The sequence below is a fragment of the Amphiprion ocellaris genome, chromosome 7 (genome assembly GCF_022539595.1).
Source record: "Amphiprion ocellaris isolate individual 3 ecotype Okinawa chromosome 7, ASM2253959v1, whole genome shotgun sequence".
Classification (NCBI taxonomy): domain Eukaryota; kingdom Metazoa; phylum Chordata; class Actinopteri; family Pomacentridae; genus Amphiprion; species Amphiprion ocellaris.
The window spans coordinates 36410419-36429480 of record NC_072772.1 but is presented as its reverse complement, the minus strand read 5'-3'; the positions used below and the strand labels follow the sequence as shown (position 1 = coordinate 36429480).

The following is a 19062-nucleotide window of genomic DNA, read 5'->3' as shown; positions in this document are numbered from 1 at the left end:
TGCCAAAAAGGTCAGAATTTTTAGTTTTTTCCAGAATCTGGATTGACTAAATGGTTTATTTGTGGTGAATTTTTAAAAATAATTTTCCAGTTGATCACTGCAACTGTTATAAAGTAACGCTTTGAGGGACAATTTAAGGTGGTATGACTGTATTTAAGGTAGTCTTTGAGTAGTTACAACAGGGTGCATTTAAGGTGGTATGACACTGCATTTAAGGCTGTGTGACAGTGGGAATTTAAGGTGGAATGGCTGTATGTATTTAGGGTAGTCTGTGGGTAAATCTGCTAGCCAAAGAACTAAAACAGTATTTATTTAAGGTGGTATGACAGCGTGCATATAAGGTGGTATGACTATGTATCTGAGGTGTCAAAACTGTATATACTCTTAAGGTGGTATGCCAATGAATATTTAAGGTGGTGCAAGAGTATGTATTTAGGGTACTGTGACTGAGTGACCTTAAGACAGTGTGTATTTAAGGCGGTACAACTGTATATCAAAGGTGGTATGACAGTGTGTATTTAAGGTGGTATTACACTATCTAAGATGATATCAGATGCTTATATATATATAAGGCGGCATGAAAGTATCTCAGGTAGAATGACATTGTGTGTTTAAGGTGGTATAACAGTATCTACAGTGACATCACATCCATATATTTAAGGTGGTATTACAGTATATAAGGTGACATCACAGGCCTATATTTAAGGCGGTATGTCTTACCGTAGTCTTTGGGCAGCGGGGCCTGGGCTGAGGGGTGAACCATGGCTCGGCGTCGCGGTTCGTGGACCGGACTCTGGTACTCGGACACGGACAGCGGTTCTGGTTCTGGTTCTGGTTCTGGTTCTGGTTCTGGTTCCTCCTCCCGGCCAGTAGGAGGCTCTCCGTCCTCCTCCCTCTCCTCCCTCTCCTCCTCCGGCTCGTCCTCCTCCTCGTCCTCGGCTCTCTCCTCCGCCTCCCTCTCCTCCTCCAGCTCGTACTCCTCCTCGTCCTCCTCGTCCTCGTCCTCGTCCTCCTCGTCCTCGTCCTCCTCCTCGGTCAGGGCCTCCTCCTCCTCCTTCTGGACACGACCTTCCTCCTGCTCCTCCCGGTCGTGCCTCTCCTTCTCCTGCACCTCCAGGTTCTCCTCTTTAGTCATGCTGACGACGCTGCACACAGAGAGGGGGCAGATTTCTTTCACTGCAAACAGAAAAATATTTTCCCCATTTAAAAACATCTCAAAACAAAAATATGAACAAATAAATATTCATAAATAATAATAAATATTAAAATTACATCATCGAAAAACGGTTTAAAGAGTCCTGAGAAGATGATGAAATGAAAAATGTTCACACCAGACGACCTTTTCTGTGACTGTCATTATCTGTCAGTTACTGAAACAGCATTCATTCCATATATTCAGATTTTCATTCAATATATTCCAACTTTCATTCCATATATTCAGACTTTCATTCAATATATTCAGATTTTCATTCCATATATTCAGATTTTCATTCCATATATCCCGACTTTCATTCCATATATTCCGACTTTTTTTCCCTACCGAGCCCCAGAAGGGACATGTCGGTTTGGCGAAACGACAATGGAGGACACCCACCTGTACGAGAGTTTTATTGAGGTTTATTTTGAAATCGGCCTAAAACACAAAGACATTCAAGCAGTGCTTAACAAGAGGCACAGTTTTCACATAAACGATACTGCTTTTCGAGCAAGCTGGTTCCAGTGCAAGTTCGGAGCCAGTGTCTGACTGAGCACCAGTTCCTTGTGTTTCCACCAACTAACCACCGGCTCCTGGGGACGCAGCAGTTATCGGCCAAAACAATCCCGCTTTGACCAGCTGCATGCTGTGATTCTAGCCGGGGCCCTGAACGCCACAGTCGTGCTGGACTTGATGCACTACGAGTCTGCCATGCAGACCAGTGATCCTGATCCTGGTAAGTTTTATTTCTCCAACACCCTGCTGTTAGCCCGCTATGAATACACAGCTACAGTAGTCCCACATTAATATTATGAAGGCTACACCAGCTAACGTGGTAGGACACAGCATCAGTGATCAGAGGTTGGTGTTGAACTGTTGTTTGCTAACCAGTTAGCCGCCGCTAAGCTAACAAACTATGGAACAATTCCTTATAAAACCTGAGAAAAGGAGCAGCAGTATTTCCTAACAAGACCTGTATTCAAAACCTCCCACGTTGTTACACAACGACCCATTAATCATATTACTGAACTATATGGTAATCATTGAAATTTCTCTTGAAGAACCAATGAACTCTTTGTGAACACATTCTAATTTATGTGTTCATTATGTTTTGTATCAGTAATGCAAGTCTATAAAACAAATGATTCAAATGATCAAACTAACACAATGAAGTAAAGAGTACTGGTAATCTGCAGCTATTTTCATAATTTCAAGGGAAAATGCTGATTGTTGTGTGATTTTCCAGCTTTGCAGATGTGGAAATTCAATGCACTGCTTTCTTATAGACAGATGTTTATGGTGGTTTTTAGTTGTTATCAAATAAAACAAGGCATTTAGCACTGTTGGAAATTATTACATGTATTTTTTGTAACACTTTCTAACATTGTATGGACAAAGCAATAATTAATCAGTTAATGGAGAAAATGGTTTTAAATTACAGATGCTATCATCAACATGTCTTATTCATTTATTTAGTTGTCGGCCTTGGAGGATGAGGTCCAGTTACCAGGATCACTACTCTGCAGCTCATCCATGCTGTCCTCCTCTCAACAGACCAAATCAAGTAAGATCTCTTTAGACTGTGTGGACAACAACATGGTCAATATGTTAACTTTCAGCCCATCCTAAAATCACAAAACAGAGCATTTACATTTACAACATTATTTTTTTATATATATATATATATATATATATATATATATATATATATATATATATATATATATATATATATATATATATATAAATATATATAAGGTGATACAACAATGGCTAACGTGGTAAATCAATGAATATGTGAAATGTTTATTCACTGTGTATTTAAGACAGTATAACTGTACATTTAAGGTAGTGAGACAGTGTGTACATAAGGTACAATGTGTATTTTTAAGGTAGTAAGGTGTATTTAAGGTGGTACAACAGTGTAATTTTAAAGCACTATAACAGCATCTATCCAAGTTAGTACAACAATGATTATGTAATTATTTGTCCATCACTAAATACGCTGAAATGTTGTTGGAGATACATTCAACATGGTGAAACATCTTTCTATTGTCTATTCTGTCATCATTTTAAACTAAATTTTAGTGATTTTGAACTAGTTTCAAGTAATTATTGAGAGTTTTCAGGTTATTTTGAACGATTCTCAAGTTGGTTTGGACGAGTTTGGAGTCATTTTTGACATTTTTTGTTAGTCTGGACAAAATTTTAGTACGTTTTTGACAATTTTATATGACTTTGGACAAGTTTTAGGTTATTTTAGACACATTTTTAGTCATTTTAGACAATTAGAATGAGAGTAAATTGCAGCATGGCTCAGAAACAGTGAACAGAGCAGCAAGTTGTTGGAGATACATTCAGCATGGTGAAACATCTTTCTACTGATGATGAACAGAGACTAAACTGGAGTAAAACCTGAAAATCTTTAATATCTACATTATGTTGAGCCTCCATTTTCTACATGTTGGACAGACTGAATCCAGGTTTTCTCAATCTCTGTAAAATAAATGATTAAAGGAAGAGCAAAAATAAAAACCTTCCAGAAACCCAACATTTCCCTGATAAACCAGAACTCAGGTCCAGTCAGAGGGTTTTACTTTTTACTGATGGATTCAGGTGTAACTGACTCCTTGTTTTCTGTGATTGTCTGCAGCTGCATCCTGTTTGAGTGGAAACCAGCTAATTGAGCTGCAGCTGATAACGGCAGCAACTAAAGAGCTAATGCTAACGCTAACGCCGCCTGTCCATCATCAGCCATGGACAGGACCGGAGGTTTAATCTGCACTTTAGCAAATGGACGAGAGGCTGAGAGTTTCTCCCTCCATCGTCCATCTTCTGTTTTCAGACGCCAGAGGAGGAAGAAACACAAAATATACCAGGATTTATGTCTTTGAATTATGTTCTGCAGCTCAGACTGAGATCAAATAAGCAGAAAAAATAGTTTAAGCACCTTTAAAGGTAGATTTTTCTTTCATAAATTCAACCTAAAGCCACAGTTTTAATTCTATATTTCAACATTGCAGTGGATTAACACAAATATTTCAGATTATTTACTGATCCTGGCTGCAGATTTCAACACTTTTAGGTCAAAGATGTGATTTTAAACCCATCTGTTTTCACCGTTTGCCTCAGTGAAGACACATTTCCTCATTTATAATCAATCTGAACGTTGGTTTCTGTAGATTTTTTCAGTTTTAATCAGGTTTCTGAGGAGACGAGGACTGTAGAAGTACTTTCAGGAAGCTGTTCCCACCGTTTAATTAAATGACCACAAGATAATAAAAATAAATTGAATTTACTAACTAAAGATATAAACACTATTTTGGTGACTTGTGTTGACAAAATAATGTTGCATCATCTTAATATTTTGTGTAATTTAAACTCAGTTTTCTGCTTTAGTTGATTTAAAACTAAATTCAAGTTGAGGGAACACAATGAAAATGGTTTGAGCAACTTAGATTTTAAATGTTTGTCAACTTTAAAACTTGTTCATAATTATGGTAATTAAGTACACAACACTTAAAAACTATTTTAAAAACGTGGAAATACTAGCGGGAAAACCTTAGTATGTATGTTGCACATCAATAACATTTGTGTTCCCAAACAGTAACATTTATGTTCCCTTATAATAATGTTTGTGTTCTGTTACAATAACTTTTATGTTCTCTAAAAATAATACTTGTGTTGCCTCACAGTATTTTTTTGTATTTCTTCACAATAACTTTTGTGTTCCCTCACAATTATGTTCTCTAAAAATAACTTTTCTTACAATAAGTTTTTAGTTACCTCAAAATAACATTTATCTTCTCTCACAACAACATTTATGTTCCCTCATAATAATATTTATGTTCCCTTGCATAAACACTGGTGTGCCCTTGTACTAACATTTCAGTTCCCAAACAATAACATTTATGTTCCCTAACAATAACTTTGACATTCTCTTGCAGTAACTTTTGTGTTCCCTCAAATGTACGACTCTTTTTAACCCTTTTTTTTCTTTAGAGCTTCTCCTCCATTTAGATCTGAAACCATTAAACCAGTAACATCCTCTTTATCTGTCTGGACGTAACTGGGACACACACACACACACACACACACACACACACACACACACACTGTCTGCAGCAGCTACATGCTAAGCTAATGTTGCTGTCAGTTGCATCAGACGTTCACATGCAAAGAGATTTTTTTGGACATTTTAAATCAAATTACTTCAAAATGCAGCTTGTTTTTTTCTGCAAACATCAACTAAAAGGTAACATGATGGAAACAACACGCGACAAACACGTGTCTTTTTTCTTTCAGCTCAGTTTGACTTCCTGCTATGTTTAATTTCTGTGTTTAAACGTGTTTTTTTATGTAATCTGTTCTCAGCTGGACGGTAATCGCCATCTGAACAGCTGAGGTCGCCAAGGTTACGTAACCGATGAGTCAGCATGGACACACAAACACACAAACACAAACACACAATAATCTCATTAAATCTGCAAGAATTTCATCTAAACTACAGCAGGACGGTTTGGACGCCACTTCCTGTTTTCACACCTTTGTCCGCGGATCAACTGGATCGGATTTCCTGACTTTAATCAGGATTTTCTTGGGCCTTCGTGCTGAGTTCAGTCAGTTTGACCTCAAATACACAAGAATCTAAATACTTGTAGTAAAATCTGAACATCTCGTCATTTTTACAGATATTTTACCAACAGTCAGCTACAGCTCCTATTTTATTCTGCAGAACCAGAAGTTCACAAATTAATGCGAAAAATCAACAGATTTCAGCAGCAGAACAACATGTTAATCAGTTACAATCACACAGCGCCCCCTGCAGGTCACAGATAGAAGTATTTCAGACTACTTTTACATTTCCTGGCAAAAAGTTTGGAGACACTCGCAATACTTTGGTTTCCTCACAGTACTTTTATGTTCCCTTACAATAACTCTTGCATTACCTACCATAACTAGTCAATGTTCCCTTACAATAACTTTAACGTTCCCTTATAGTAACTGTAACACTCCCTTGCACTAACTTTGACATTCCCTTACGGCAACTTTGATGTTCCCTGACAAAACTTTTGTGTTCCCTTTAAATAACTTTGGTGTTCCCTTGCAATAACGTTCACGTTCTTGAGCAAAGCTTTTGGGTTCTCTCATATTAGCCTTCCCGTTCCCTTGCAACCTTTTTGTGTTCCCTCGTAATAACTTTTGAAATAACTTTCACGTTCCCTTATGATAACTTTAACATTCCCTTCCAACAATTTTCATGTTCTTTTACAATAACTTTGACATTTCCTCATGAAAACTTTTGAGTTCCCGACCTTAACTTTCATGTTTTCTTGTAATACTTTTCTGTTCCCTTACAGTAATTCTAATGTTCCCTTGAATAACTTTCATGTCCCCTTACAAAACCTCTGATGTTCCCTAACAATAACTTTGTGTTCCCTGAGATAATTTTGACCTGACCTTACAATAAATTTGCTGTTCCTTTACAATAACTTCTGTTCCCTTTAAATAATTTCTGTGTTTCCTTACAGTAACTTTTATGTTCCCTTGAAATAACTTTCACGTTCTTTTGCAAAACTTTCATGTTCCCTTATGATAGCTTTCGGGTTCCCTACTATAACTTTCGTGTGTTTTTGTAATACTTTTCTGTTCCCTTACAATAATTCTGATGTTCCCTTGAATAATTTTCATCTTCCCTTTTAATAATTTTGTCTTCATTTGCAATTACTTATGTGTTCCCTCGAATTAACTTTCATGTTCCCTTATGATAACTTTGATGTTCCCTGACAATAACTTTCGGGTTCCCTACCATAACTTTCGTGTGTTTTTGTAATATTTTTCTGTTCCCTTACAATAATTCTGACGTTCCCTTACAATAACTTTTATGTTCCCTTACGACATCTTTCACATTTCCCTCACAATAACTAAAACGTTCCTTTACAGTAACTTTCATGTTCTCTTAAAGTAAGTTTTGCGTTCGCTTACAAATATTTTGCATTCCCTTACAATAACTTTCATGTTCTTTTGCAAAGCTTTTGTGTTCCCTTAAAATCACTTATGTTTTCATTTGCAGTACTTTTGCGTTCTCTCAAATTAATTTTCATGTTCCCTCACAATATCTTTGCATTTCCTCACAATACATTTGGTTTCCCTGACAGTAACTTTAACATTCCCTTAAGATAAAGTGACTAAACTCACTATGTTCCCTCTGATCCATATAATAGTTGCAGTTTTTTGGTCCAGTCTAGTCAGAGGTTAGACATTTATTGTTTATTATTGATTTGAAAATGCAGATCGTGTTAAAGCTAGACTGAACCAAAACAACACCTAAAGATTATTTTCATTGTTGATTGGTTTTTGGATCGTTTGTTGAAAAATGTGGATAAGAATTTCCTCAAATGTCTTGTTTTGTCCAAAAATATTCAATTTACTGTCACAGAGGAGAAAAAAAAACAGATATTCAATTTTAAGATGCTAAAATCACAGAATTTGAACTGTTTATATTAAAAATACTCTAACTGATTAAGTGATTATCCAAATAGTTAATTATTTATTAGTTAATCCATGAATTCATCTTTTATATTCAATTTGTAGTGAATTAATATAACATCTGCCCTGAATTTCTACAGTCTATCGTTGGTTTCCTGCGGGTTTATTATTGATAAACAGGCCCTGAGTTTACAATGACCTTGTATTGATCACAGACGCTGGAGAAGCAAACTGGGAACCCTGGAAACCACCAGTACAGCCAGTAAAACCAGCAAAACGTTGACATAACGGATCATTTCTCGGTAATTTCTATGGATTTCAGACGATGTGACCAGCAGGTTGAGGCTGAAGCATCCTCCATACATCCACCATTCATCCATCCATTCATCCATCCACCATCCATCTTTCATCCATCTTTCATCCATCCAGCCTCCATCCAGCCTCCATTTTACACCAAACCCCACCGCAGACCCAAAATAGCGCAACATTTACGCTCAATCCGCGTCCAGTTCCAAACACAGCGCCTCGTCTATGAACCAAAGCCGTTAAAACAGCAGCAGAACCGAGCCTGGACGTGGTTTGTGCCAATGTGCGTAGTAAGGAGCGGGACGGAAAAACGCCCCACGAACACAATGAAAACACGCAGCCGCAGAGACACGCACCGAGGCTCCGCTGCTGGATCCATCCACGCCTTAAATTACCAAGGATTCGGTTTTCAAAGCTTTAAACGGCTTTAAACGGGTTTATTTGGGAGGTTTTGTTTTGAACGGCGCCTCCGCCTTCATCCTCCGTCATCATCCTCAGCATCAGCATCTTCGTCCTCCGAGAATCCGCTGATCACAATCCTCAAACCGTCGATAACAACAATAAAAACGGGTTTTATTTACCTGCGAATAAGCCGTCGGTGGTTCTCCGGTGGATCTCCGGTGGTTCTCTCCTCTCCGGTACGCAGCAGAAACGACAGTGATGCGGGTGAAGCTCTCTCTGCCGCCCCCTCTCTCCTCCAGACGGCTCCGGTTCCCTCCGTCCGTTAACCCGCTGCTTACCGAAGCTGCACGTCTGGAGCTAAAAATAAAAATAAACAAAAAGCAGAGAAAAAAAACAGAATAAACAGAAAGATGAGCTAAGAAATGACCACAAATATGTCCTCCTCCTGTAGACTGCTCTGGTTCCACAGAAATGTCCACAGTTCTTCAAAAAGTACAAAACAACAACAACAACAACAACAAACAAAACAAACATCCCACACAAAAAATATCCACAGGTTCCAAAAGAATCTCCACTATATTATGATGAATTTGTTTTTTAAAGCTACAGATATGAACAAGTTTCCACAGAGAGAAGATGAGGCCTTTAACCTGCCATCAGGCATGGAGGTGGCAGTATCATGCTCTGAGGATTTCTGGAAGGACTGGTTCCAGGCTGGATTCTGACTGGCATGGGCGTTGATTCTGGTTCTAGTTGTAGATCTTTTAATAACTGGTTTAGGACTGTCTTCGTGGGTCTTTTTTTTTAACCTCAAGAACACAAACCAACCATGAAGCATGGTGGTGGCAGCATCATGCTCAGGGGCTTCTGGACTGGTTCCACACTGTTTCTAAAACTGGTTTCAGTTGTGGTTCAGGATGGGTTCCAGACTGTATTCTGACTGGCTCTGAAGATTTTTTTTGGACTGGTTTAGGTTTGATTCTGGTCCTGGTTTTAGACCTTTTTAGGACTGGTTTAGGACTAGTTTCTGACTGTCTTGGGCAGGTCTTAGATTGTTACTGCAGGAGTAGTTTAGGTTTGATTTTGGTTCTGGCTTTGTACTGGTTTTTGACTGTTTTGGAACTGATTTCATGTTTCTAGGACTGGTTTCAGACTGTATTTTGGTATTTTTTGAGTTTTTTGGACTATTTTTAGGAGTAGTTTAGGTTTGGTTTTGGTCCTGATTTTTTATTTTTGTTTTTGGACTAGTTTCAGCCTATCTTCTGTGGGTCTTTTTTTTAACCGCAACAACACCAAACCTACCATCAGGCATGGAGGTGGCAGCATCATGCTCTGGGACTTTCTCGGAGTGCTTCTGAACTGGTTCCAGACTGTATTCTGGCTGGTTCTGAACATTTTTTTGGACTGGTTTAGGTTTGATTCTGGTCCTGGTTTTAGACCTTTTTAGGACTGGTTTAGGACTAGTTTCTGACTGTCTTGGGCAGGTCTTAGATTGTTACTGCAGGAGTAGTTTAGGTTTGATTTTGGTTCTGGCTTTGTACTGGTTTTTGACTGTTTTGGAACTGATTTCATGTTTCTAGGACTGGTTTCAGACTGTATTTTGGTATTTTTTGAGTTTTTTGGACTATTTTTAGGAGTAGTTTAGGTTTGGTTTTGGTCCTGATTTTTTATTTTTGTTTTTGGACTAGTTTCAGCCTATCTTCTGTGGGTCTTTTTTTAACCGCAACAACACCAAACCTACCATCAGGCATGGAGGTGGCAGCATCATGCTCTGGGACTTTCTCGGAGTGCTTCTGAACTGGTTCCAGACTGTATTCTGGCTGGTTCTGAACATTTTTTTGGACTGGTTTAGGTTTAGGTGTAATTTTGATCCTGGTTTTAGACCTTTTTAGGACTGGTTTCAGACTGTCTTTAGCAGGTTTTTTTTTTAACCCCAAGAACACCAAACCAACCATGAAGCATGGAGGTGGCAGTATCATGCTCTGTGGTTTTCTAGAAGTGCTTCTTGACTGGTTTCAGACTGGAAGTTGGACTGGTTCTGGACTTTCTTGGGACTGGTTTATCTTTGGTTCCAGTCTTGGTTCTCCTGGTTTTGGATGTGATTTAGAATTGGTTTAGGATTTATTTTACCTTGGATCTGGTCCTGGATGAGGACTGGTTTCAGACGGTCTTTGGTGGGTCTTGGACTTTTTTTTTAGGAGTAGGTTAGGTTTGGTTTTGGTCCTGGCTTTGTCCTGGTTTTTATCTTTTTTAGGACTGATTTCACAATGTCTCTAGAACTGGTTTACTACTGGTTTGAGGACCGTTTAAGGACTGGTTTCAGACTGTATTTTGGGCAGTTTATGGAGTATTTTTAAGAGTACTTTATATTTGGTTTTGGCTTTTGTACTGGCTTTTAACATTTAAGACTGCTTCCAGACTGTATTCTGATGGGTTCTGAACTTTTTAGGACTGGTTTAGGTTTGATTCTGGTCCTGGTTTTAGACCTTTTTAGGACTGGTTTCTGACTGTCTTTGGCGGGTCTTAGATTGATCCCAATATTGGATTGTTTCTTTTACTTTTTTTAGGACTGGTTTTAGACTGTTACTAAAGCTGGTTTCAGTTGTGGTTTAGGACTGTCTTGTCTTGGGCTGGTCTTCTTTTGCAGCTGTACCTCACAAGGACAGAAATATAAGAGTGAGCCTGTCAGAGAGCTGAGGCGTGGCCTCAGTCTGCTGTTTGTGGAAACTGAAAGTAAAACGGAAGATTTCTCAACATGAACAGAACAACAGCAGTAAACAGGTAAAGTTTTGCTTCTCTGACCATCAGGATTCTGCAGCTCGGTGTGTTTCTGAGTGTAAAATCAAAAGAACTGAAATGAAGTTGAAAGTCAAAGTACGCAGTGACAGTGGAACGAAAACTCTAGAGCAGTTAATGACTTGTTTTTTTAACTGTTTCTGAAAAATGTATGATTGGGTGCAGTGACTGAGGTTAGTCTGTAGTTGAAGCATTAAAACTCACGAAACAGTCAGAAAATATCAGTTTTATTTAAATTCAGTCCTTGTTTTCTCCTCCACATCTACACACACGAATCAGCAGTTCTTGGAAACAGAACTGCAGAGTCATAGTTTAAACTGAAAGTCAGTTTTTCTCTCAGAATGGGTAAAGGTTTCCGGTGTTTTTATTTACTGCTGTCTCATTTTTCCTGCACTTCTATGGAAACTTTTTTTTTAATTTTACAGAACTGAATATAGTTGGAAGAAACATTTGCTGGGGAACAAATGAGTGACTCAGCTTTGGATATTTTAGTGTTTACATCTTTAATTTGTTTTTATCTCCTCTCTGCTCTGTGGAAACACTGCCTACAGTTCATCTGAAAATAGTCATGGCTTCAAAATATTCAAAATATTTTTACAAAATAGAGATAGAGACAGAAGTAATGATAAATGTTATATAGCTAATCAATATGTTTATATGTTCTATTCGTTTTTATAAAAAATGTGAAAACTTCTGTTGTAATTACTCAACATATCCCTCTTTAAAAAGAATACTAGTTAATGTGAAATTAAAGAACCAATACTACTATTTCTGTTAATTGTCACAAATTCTACCCAATTTTGGAAATATATTCACAACATTAAAGTTAAATTTCTGTTTAAATGAAACAGTTTTGTTTGTTAAAGAAAAAAAAGAAATATTTCTGACATTCTTATAATCTTTTTTAATGATGAAAAATGTTTTTTAAATTAGAAAATTTTATGTTTCTTCAGAGACACTTTTTAAAACATTAGATGCAAAATTTACAGTCTTTTTAAAACTGTACTGATATTTTGTGTGTATTTTAAACATAAAAAAATCTTCAAAATCAGAAGAAAATTTTCTCCAAAATGTTTTCACTTTCCAAAAATATCCCCATTTGACTTTATTTTAAAAAAACAACTTTTTTATTTTTCAAAAAAAAAAAAAACAGTCAGAAAATCTGATATTATATTATATTATATTATATTATATTATATTATATTATATTATATTATATTATATTATATTATATTATATTATATTATATTATATTATCATTAGTGATGCATATTATTTTATAAGTACACACATGTTGTGTTCTCACCTATATTTTCTGAATGAACACATAAAGCTGTGCCTATAACAGGTGATATAATTGGACAGACTTTGGGCATTTTGCCATCAACCATCATGGCAGTTTTCTGTCCCAATCGAAGGTCAGACTCCCTCTCCCCTCTGATTGGACAAAAGACTATACGCCCCGCCCCTTCTTGCTCCATGTGGTCTCTCGCTGCTCTGACTGCGCCTCCTGCCCGTCACTCAAACAGCAGCCAACCAATCGGACGCCTTTGTCCTTTGGGCTCGCGTCACACACCGGCAGCTAGCGCTAATATCCAAGATGTCGGCTACCTCCGTGTTCACCATGTGTGTGCGGGCGAGCCGGGGCCTCCTGCGGCTCCGGAACGGGGCGGCGGGCGCCTCGACCCCGGCAGTGGCAGACATCATCCGGATGCTTTCCACGGACAAGCCCCCGGCCTCGTCGGGCGGAGCGACGGGCGGTCTGGCTCAGGCTATCCTCCAGGAGAGACTCCAGCAGCAGCAGCAGAGTCAGGTGAGGTTAGCCTGCTGGAGGCGTTTGATTTTATTCAAAGGAGCAGGCGGGGTGGGCGGGTACGCCGCAGCACCGCGGGTTCACTGCGAAACCCCGCCCACCCGGGCTGCCCCGTAAAACAAATCGAAGCCGTTTCTCTCTGACAGCTAGCTTAACGTTACATCTAAATATTCACCTGAGAAACGGAGATAAAAACACAGAATTAAATATTTATTTTATGTCATATGTGGCGACAGATGTCCGTTTCAGAAACGTTACATTTCAGCCTGTTGGTGCCGCTTTAGCCCTGCGATGTGACGAATGAATGAACATGAGATTACGGTGGCTAACAGGTTAGCGTGCTAACTTTAGCATACATTAGCATCGTTAGTTTGGATACCTGAGCCATTTAGCATCTTTAGCACAGAACAGCGAGGTTACTGTGTGTTTACTAGCTGTGATCGTTAGCATGGGGCTAACACAGGTCTGCTGGGGTTGTTGTTGTTTCCTTCAGCCTCGGTTTTATCTGCAGATAAACTCCCAAGGTTTGTTTGGTCTGAAGGTCAGAGCAGACCCCCATCCTACCCCACTGTCCTCCCCCACTGTCCTCCCCTAGTGTCTGCCTCACTGTCCTCCCCCACTGTCCTCCCCTAGTGTCTACCTCACTGTCTACCCCACTGTCCTCCCCCACTGTCCTCCCCTAGTGTCTACCTCACTGTCTACTTCACTGTCCTCCCCCACTGTCCTCCCCTAGTGTCTGCCTCACTGTCCACTTCATTGTCCTCCCCACTGTCCTCCTCCAGTTGTCTCTCCTCCACTTGTCTCTCCTCCCTTTTCTTGTCCATGTTCATCTCAAACATCACATGTGGCTGAATTTCTGCGATCAAACTTTTTATTTTCAGGTAATTTCCTGTTTCACTTCCTTTCCTCTAATTTATTCTAATAATAATTTAAAAAATGGACTGACCGGGTCAGTGAGACTCCCAGAGCTGTATTTGGAAATATTTTAGAAGATGAGATAAGCTCTTATTAATCCCACTCTGGGTAAATTTGCAGCAAAAATGGTGAAAATTCAAACCAATTCTAAGATCTGTTTATTTATTTGGTCTCGGTTTCTATAATGTGTCTGAGGCTTTATGTACAGTTGACATGTAAATTATCACTGTTTTTCTGTGTTTTTTTTTCTAGTTATTAGTCATTATTCTCTCAGTACAATCAGGACTTTAGTGAAACAATGGAAGTATTGGGTTTAACGGAAATGTAGTGTGATCTACAAATAAGAATAAATAGAACATATAGAAGCTGTAGTAGATGTTTAGTATTTATGATTTTATCCGGTGGTTGATGTTCTTCAGTGAACCTGGAGCAGCTTCAGATGTGAACCTGTGTGACGTGTTTTTGTGGTGTAGTTTCCTCCAGCAGTTTCTGTTGATCTGAATAACAAACACTGAGTTTTTCCATCTGAATACAAACTCATGAACCCATCTCCACGTAGCAACTGAAGATTAAATAGAGAAAATGATAAAAAGACGTTCCAGTGATTATTTTGTAGGTGTTGACACCTCAGTTGATTAGTTTCTGCAGCTATCTGAGAAGTTTTCTGTCCGTAGTTTACATTTCTTTAGATATTTGCAGGATTTTCTTCATGTTAGCGACACAAGACGTTCTGAAGGTTCATGTTTAATATTTTATTCATTATATTCAGACTGCATGGAGACAGGAGTATAAATATGACAATTAATACAGTGTACAGGCATCAGCGTGCCAGAAAAAATCTGTTAAAGAGTAATACTGTAAGATACTAAAACTATAAAAATGCTGAAAATAACTGCAAATATCTGTGAAATAATTCTGTATTTTTAATTTATTTAAATACAGTAAAACCATAATTTTACTGCCAATCAGAATTTTTAAAAAAAAGATTTTTGATGTGGACTTTTTTTTAATACAATTTATCCTGAGTTTTTTTAAACAGTCAATTTATAATTACCACTTTTTGTTTTGTTTTTTTCCAGTTATTATCTGTTATTTACCTAAACAGGGAATATCTGTGACATAATAATGTATAACAGCAAATATCTGCAAAATAATTGGAGTTTTGGTCGATTTTAGTAAAAATTGTTTCATTTTATCGTCAAACTTTTTTTTTAAAAAAAGGAATAAGTTGCCATTTATTAAAAAAATACAGATGTTTGATGCCTTATTTCCAATTTTTTATTTTTAAATTTTATTTTTTTTTAACAGTCAACATGTAGATGAATACCTTTATCTGTGCTTGTATCTGTTATTTAACAAAACAGGGAAAATTATTTATTATTTTTAAATTCATCATGCATACAATAATATAATAATTTTTGCCTCAAAATCAGCAAATATCTGTGAAATATTAATAATGATTTTTGCTGATTAAAAAGTACTGTTTGTAAAAAAAATACAGATGTTTTCATGTGTATAAATTCAGATTTTCTTTTTAAAAAAATAATTATTCAATGTTTTGTTTAAGAAAACAGGAAACATCTGTAAAATAATAGAAAATTGTTATAAAAAATAACTACGAAATGTAATTTTTTTACATTACGTATATGTTGTAAATTAATAATTTTTATGACCGTATTTGTCATTTATTAAACCAGTGAAAATTATTTACTATTTTTAAATACATCATGTATTTAATTTTTGCCTCAAAAGCAACAAATATCTGTGAAATAGTAATAAGATTTTTTGCTAAGTAAATTTTTCAAAAAAGAAAATAAAGTAGTATTTATATTAAAAAAAATGATGTTTCAATGTGTTTGTAAATTTAGGACTTTCTTTTATAATTATTATTTAATCTTTTGTTTAAGAAAACAGAAAAAAGTAAAATAATAGAAAGTTGTTTAAAAAATTACTGCAAAATATAGTATTTTTTGCATATATGTTGTAAATTAATACTTTTTTTCTGTGATTGTATCTGTCATTTAACAAAACAGTGAAAATTATTATTTTTAAATTCATTATATTTCCAATTTAGGCCTCAAAAAGCAGCAAATATCTGTGAAATAATAAGATTTTTTGCTGATTAAAATTTAAAAAATGAGAATAAAAAAATATTTTTAGTATTTAATAATAATAATTTTCCTGTTTTTAATTTTTTTTATATTAAATTTATATTAAATTCTTTGTTTAGGAAATCAGGAAAAATCTGTAAAATAATTTTATTGAAAAAGTTAGAAAATTATTTTATTCTCTACAGGTTATTTCGTTAATAAATAACAATTCTAATGAAGTTGATCATTAATTCCATCCGTGACTTTTAGAGAAGAGGAGATGGATTATTAGATGATTTAACTTTTAATGTTGTTGTTTTCCTGCAGGGCCAGCCTCCGCCTGAAGGAGGCACTGGAGAGAAGGACGGAGAGCAGACGGAGGACAAGAAGCAGAAGGAGAACACGGCATACGCCAAGAAGATGGTGCTGAGGCTGGCGGGGCTGATGGGGGTCGGAGGGGCGGTCGGCATCGTCTACATATTCGGTGAGTTCCTGCAGAAAACAACAATTCCACCTTAAATAAACGTCAGTTGCTGCCCTGAGTTTTAACATTTTTCCATCTTCTGTTTCTAAACTGAAGCTGCTCATGTTTTTACTCCGGCTGCTCTGGAGCTCCACTGGTCCAGTTCAATAAATAAATAAATAAACAACACAGATCAGACACTAAACTACACCTTAAAACTACAAAAAATACAAATAGATACAGCAAAGGTTTTAGTATACTTCCTTCAGCTGTTTTTAATTAGAAAATACAAAAAATACATATTTGAAATTGAAATATTTAAACTTTATGTAAAGTATTTAAATTTTATGTAAAATATTTTTTGAGAAATATTTCAGTTTTATGAGAAATATTTCTATTTTATGTAACATATTTCTATTTTGAGAAATATTTCAGTTTTATGAGAAATATTTCAGTTTTATGAGGAATATTTCAGTTTTGAGAGAGATTTCAATTCTTTTTAATTTTCTGTAAAATATTTCAGCTTTATGAGAAATATTTCTATTTTATGTAAAATATTTCAATTTTGGGAAAATATTTCTATTTATGAGAAATATTTCAGTTTTATGTACAATATTTTATTTTATGTAAAATGTTTCAGTTTTAGAAGAAGTATTTCTATTTTATGAGGAATATTTCTATTTCATGAGGAATATTAAAATTTTATGTAAAATATTTTAATTTTCTGTAAAATATTTCAGCTTTATGGGAAGTATTTCTATTTCATGTAAAATATTTCTGTTTCAGAGAAATATTTCAATTTAATGATAAATATTTTTATTTTATGTGAAATATTTCTGTTTTATGAGAAATATTTCTATTTTATGTAGAATATTTAAACAATTATGGAAAAAATAAAATTATTTCAAGACCGTATGGTTTTCCTCCGAACAGTCTAGTGAATTTTGTCTTTCACCTAAAATCGAAATATTTTACAGAAAATTTAAATATTTCATGTAAAATTGAAATTAAAATATTGCACATGAAATAGAAATATTAGCAAATATAATTAAAATATTCTTCATAAAATTTAAATATTGAACATGGAATTGAAATATTTCAGTTTAGAAAGTAAAATATTTCTCATAAATCTGATGCATCTTAATCATCCTGAAGCCTTTAGATTCTGTTTGTGGTCATTTTTGGTCTAAAAATGAATCTTAATTCTTCATTTTGTGTAAAAAAAATCCACAGTGTGTGAATTTTTCTGCTAAACTTTTGTGTTTTTCCTCCTTTAGGTACAAACTCTGTGGACGAACAGGGAAACATGGTGAGTTTTACAGTTTAACCCTCCAGGTGTGACTTTACTCACCTGAGCAGCAGAGTGGAGCTGTTAGAGCCTCGATTAGCATCTCTTCTGTAGCACACTGTGGTATTATGGGATGTGGTGGAGGACACACTCCAGCGGCTATGAGGTAGGGCTGGGCGATATGGCCTAAAAGAAAAATCTCAGATTTTTTCACAAAAAATCCCGATTCACGATTTATCCGATTTTTTTTTTTTACCCCCTACCTAATCTCCACACACTGGAGTCCAGTCTACTTAATGCAAATGAGCTGCAGCTCTCTCCAGGTAAACACACCTGATCGCAGCTGGAAATGCACTGCATGTGGCATGTTGGTCTGGTTGTACGTTTCCAGCTGTGATCTGGTGTGTTTACCCGGAGAGGGCTGCAGCTTATTTGCATAAAGTAGACTGACTTCTACTTTATGCAAATTACATGCAGCGTATGGAGATCCCACGCATCGTGAAACTGTCCTCAAACTTCTAAACTAGGCGTCAGTGACCTAAAACAAGGACAGATTTAGCTGCTGCAGATTATTTCTGCCTCAAATGCTTTCAGAAATACTTTTCACTGACGTGTTTTTTGAAATAAAAGGGAAAATTTGCGGCCGAGCCGCTGTGTTTATCCGACTTGTCTGCAGGACTGTCCAGCTGAAAGCTCGGTCATGTGACCACGTAGCGGCCTGCTGTTGGTCAGCGCTGTCATGTGACCATGTTGTGGTTCGCTAGTGACCGCCCACCGTCCGTGTGATTTTCAGATGTGGTGCGTTGCCGTGCAGGAAAATAGCATCTAGTGGACACGAGCCTTTAGATCTGCACCGCTCGCCGCCATGTTGTTTGTGTATCAAGCGTGGGGGGGAGGGGGGAGCACTCTGAACTACGGGAGCCCAGCGGGAAGGCGTTGGTGGCGCATGTTGATGAGAAAATCGATTTTCATTAAAACAAATCCACATTAAGTACAAAGTCGATTTAATCGATAAAATTGATTTATCGTCCAGCCCTACTGTGAGGTATTATGGGATGTGGTGGAGGACACACTCCAGCAGCTGTGAGGTATTATGGGATGTGGTGGAGGACACACTCCAGAGGCTGTGAGGTTTGATTGATAGTGGAAAAGGAAGTAGCATACCTATCTCACCTGCTAGAGGATTCACGCCTCGCTGTTCTGGATTTACTCTCATATTTCTACGGTCTCGGATAAAAACTACGTTCCTGTTTGCTTTTTCCTGCAGATCGCTTTGTGAAATCTTTTATCTGGACTGATTGTACA

General features: G+C 36.8%; 2 protein-coding genes and 1 long non-coding RNA gene across 4 annotated transcripts in view; 2 read left to right on the top strand and 1 right to left on the bottom strand.

The window, feature by feature from the left end:
• clip3 (CAP-GLY domain containing linker protein 3) overlaps positions 1-8731 on the bottom strand; it is a 29462-nt gene extending 20731 nt beyond the window's left edge. Inside the window, exons 1-2 of one of the 2 annotated variants that reach the window (XM_035942065.2) lie at positions 8572-8731; positions 721-1145 (exon numbers count right to left, since the gene is read on the bottom strand). In XM_035942065.2, the coding sequence (XP_035797958.2) occupies positions 721-1135 (415 nt within the window). In that variant the 5' untranslated portion in view covers positions 1136-1145; positions 8572-8731. Of the gene's footprint in view, positions 1-720; positions 1177-8571 lie in introns of both variants that reach the window. The other variant, XM_023296326.3, reaches the window with a different exon arrangement.
• Positions 1173-8583, top strand: LOC129349278 (uncharacterized). The gene is made up of 3 exons (XR_008602224.1): positions 1173-1931; positions 2672-2759; positions 3849-8583. It is a non-coding gene; the product is annotated as an uncharacterized LOC129349278 (long non-coding RNA).
• A 3883-nt stretch (positions 8732-12614) lies between the features above and the next one.
• The window catches only part of timm50 (translocase of inner mitochondrial membrane 50 homolog (S. cerevisiae)), a 60286-nt gene continuing 53838 nt past the window's right edge, over positions 12615-19062 (top strand). Inside the window, exons 1-3 of the mRNA XM_055012016.1 lie at positions 12615-13001; positions 16334-16490; positions 17747-17778. Of these exons, the coding sequence (XP_054867991.1) occupies positions 12789-13001; positions 16334-16490; positions 17747-17778 (402 nt within the window). The 5' untranslated portion in view covers positions 12615-12788. The remainder of the gene's footprint in view (positions 13002-16333; positions 16491-17746; positions 17779-19062) is intronic.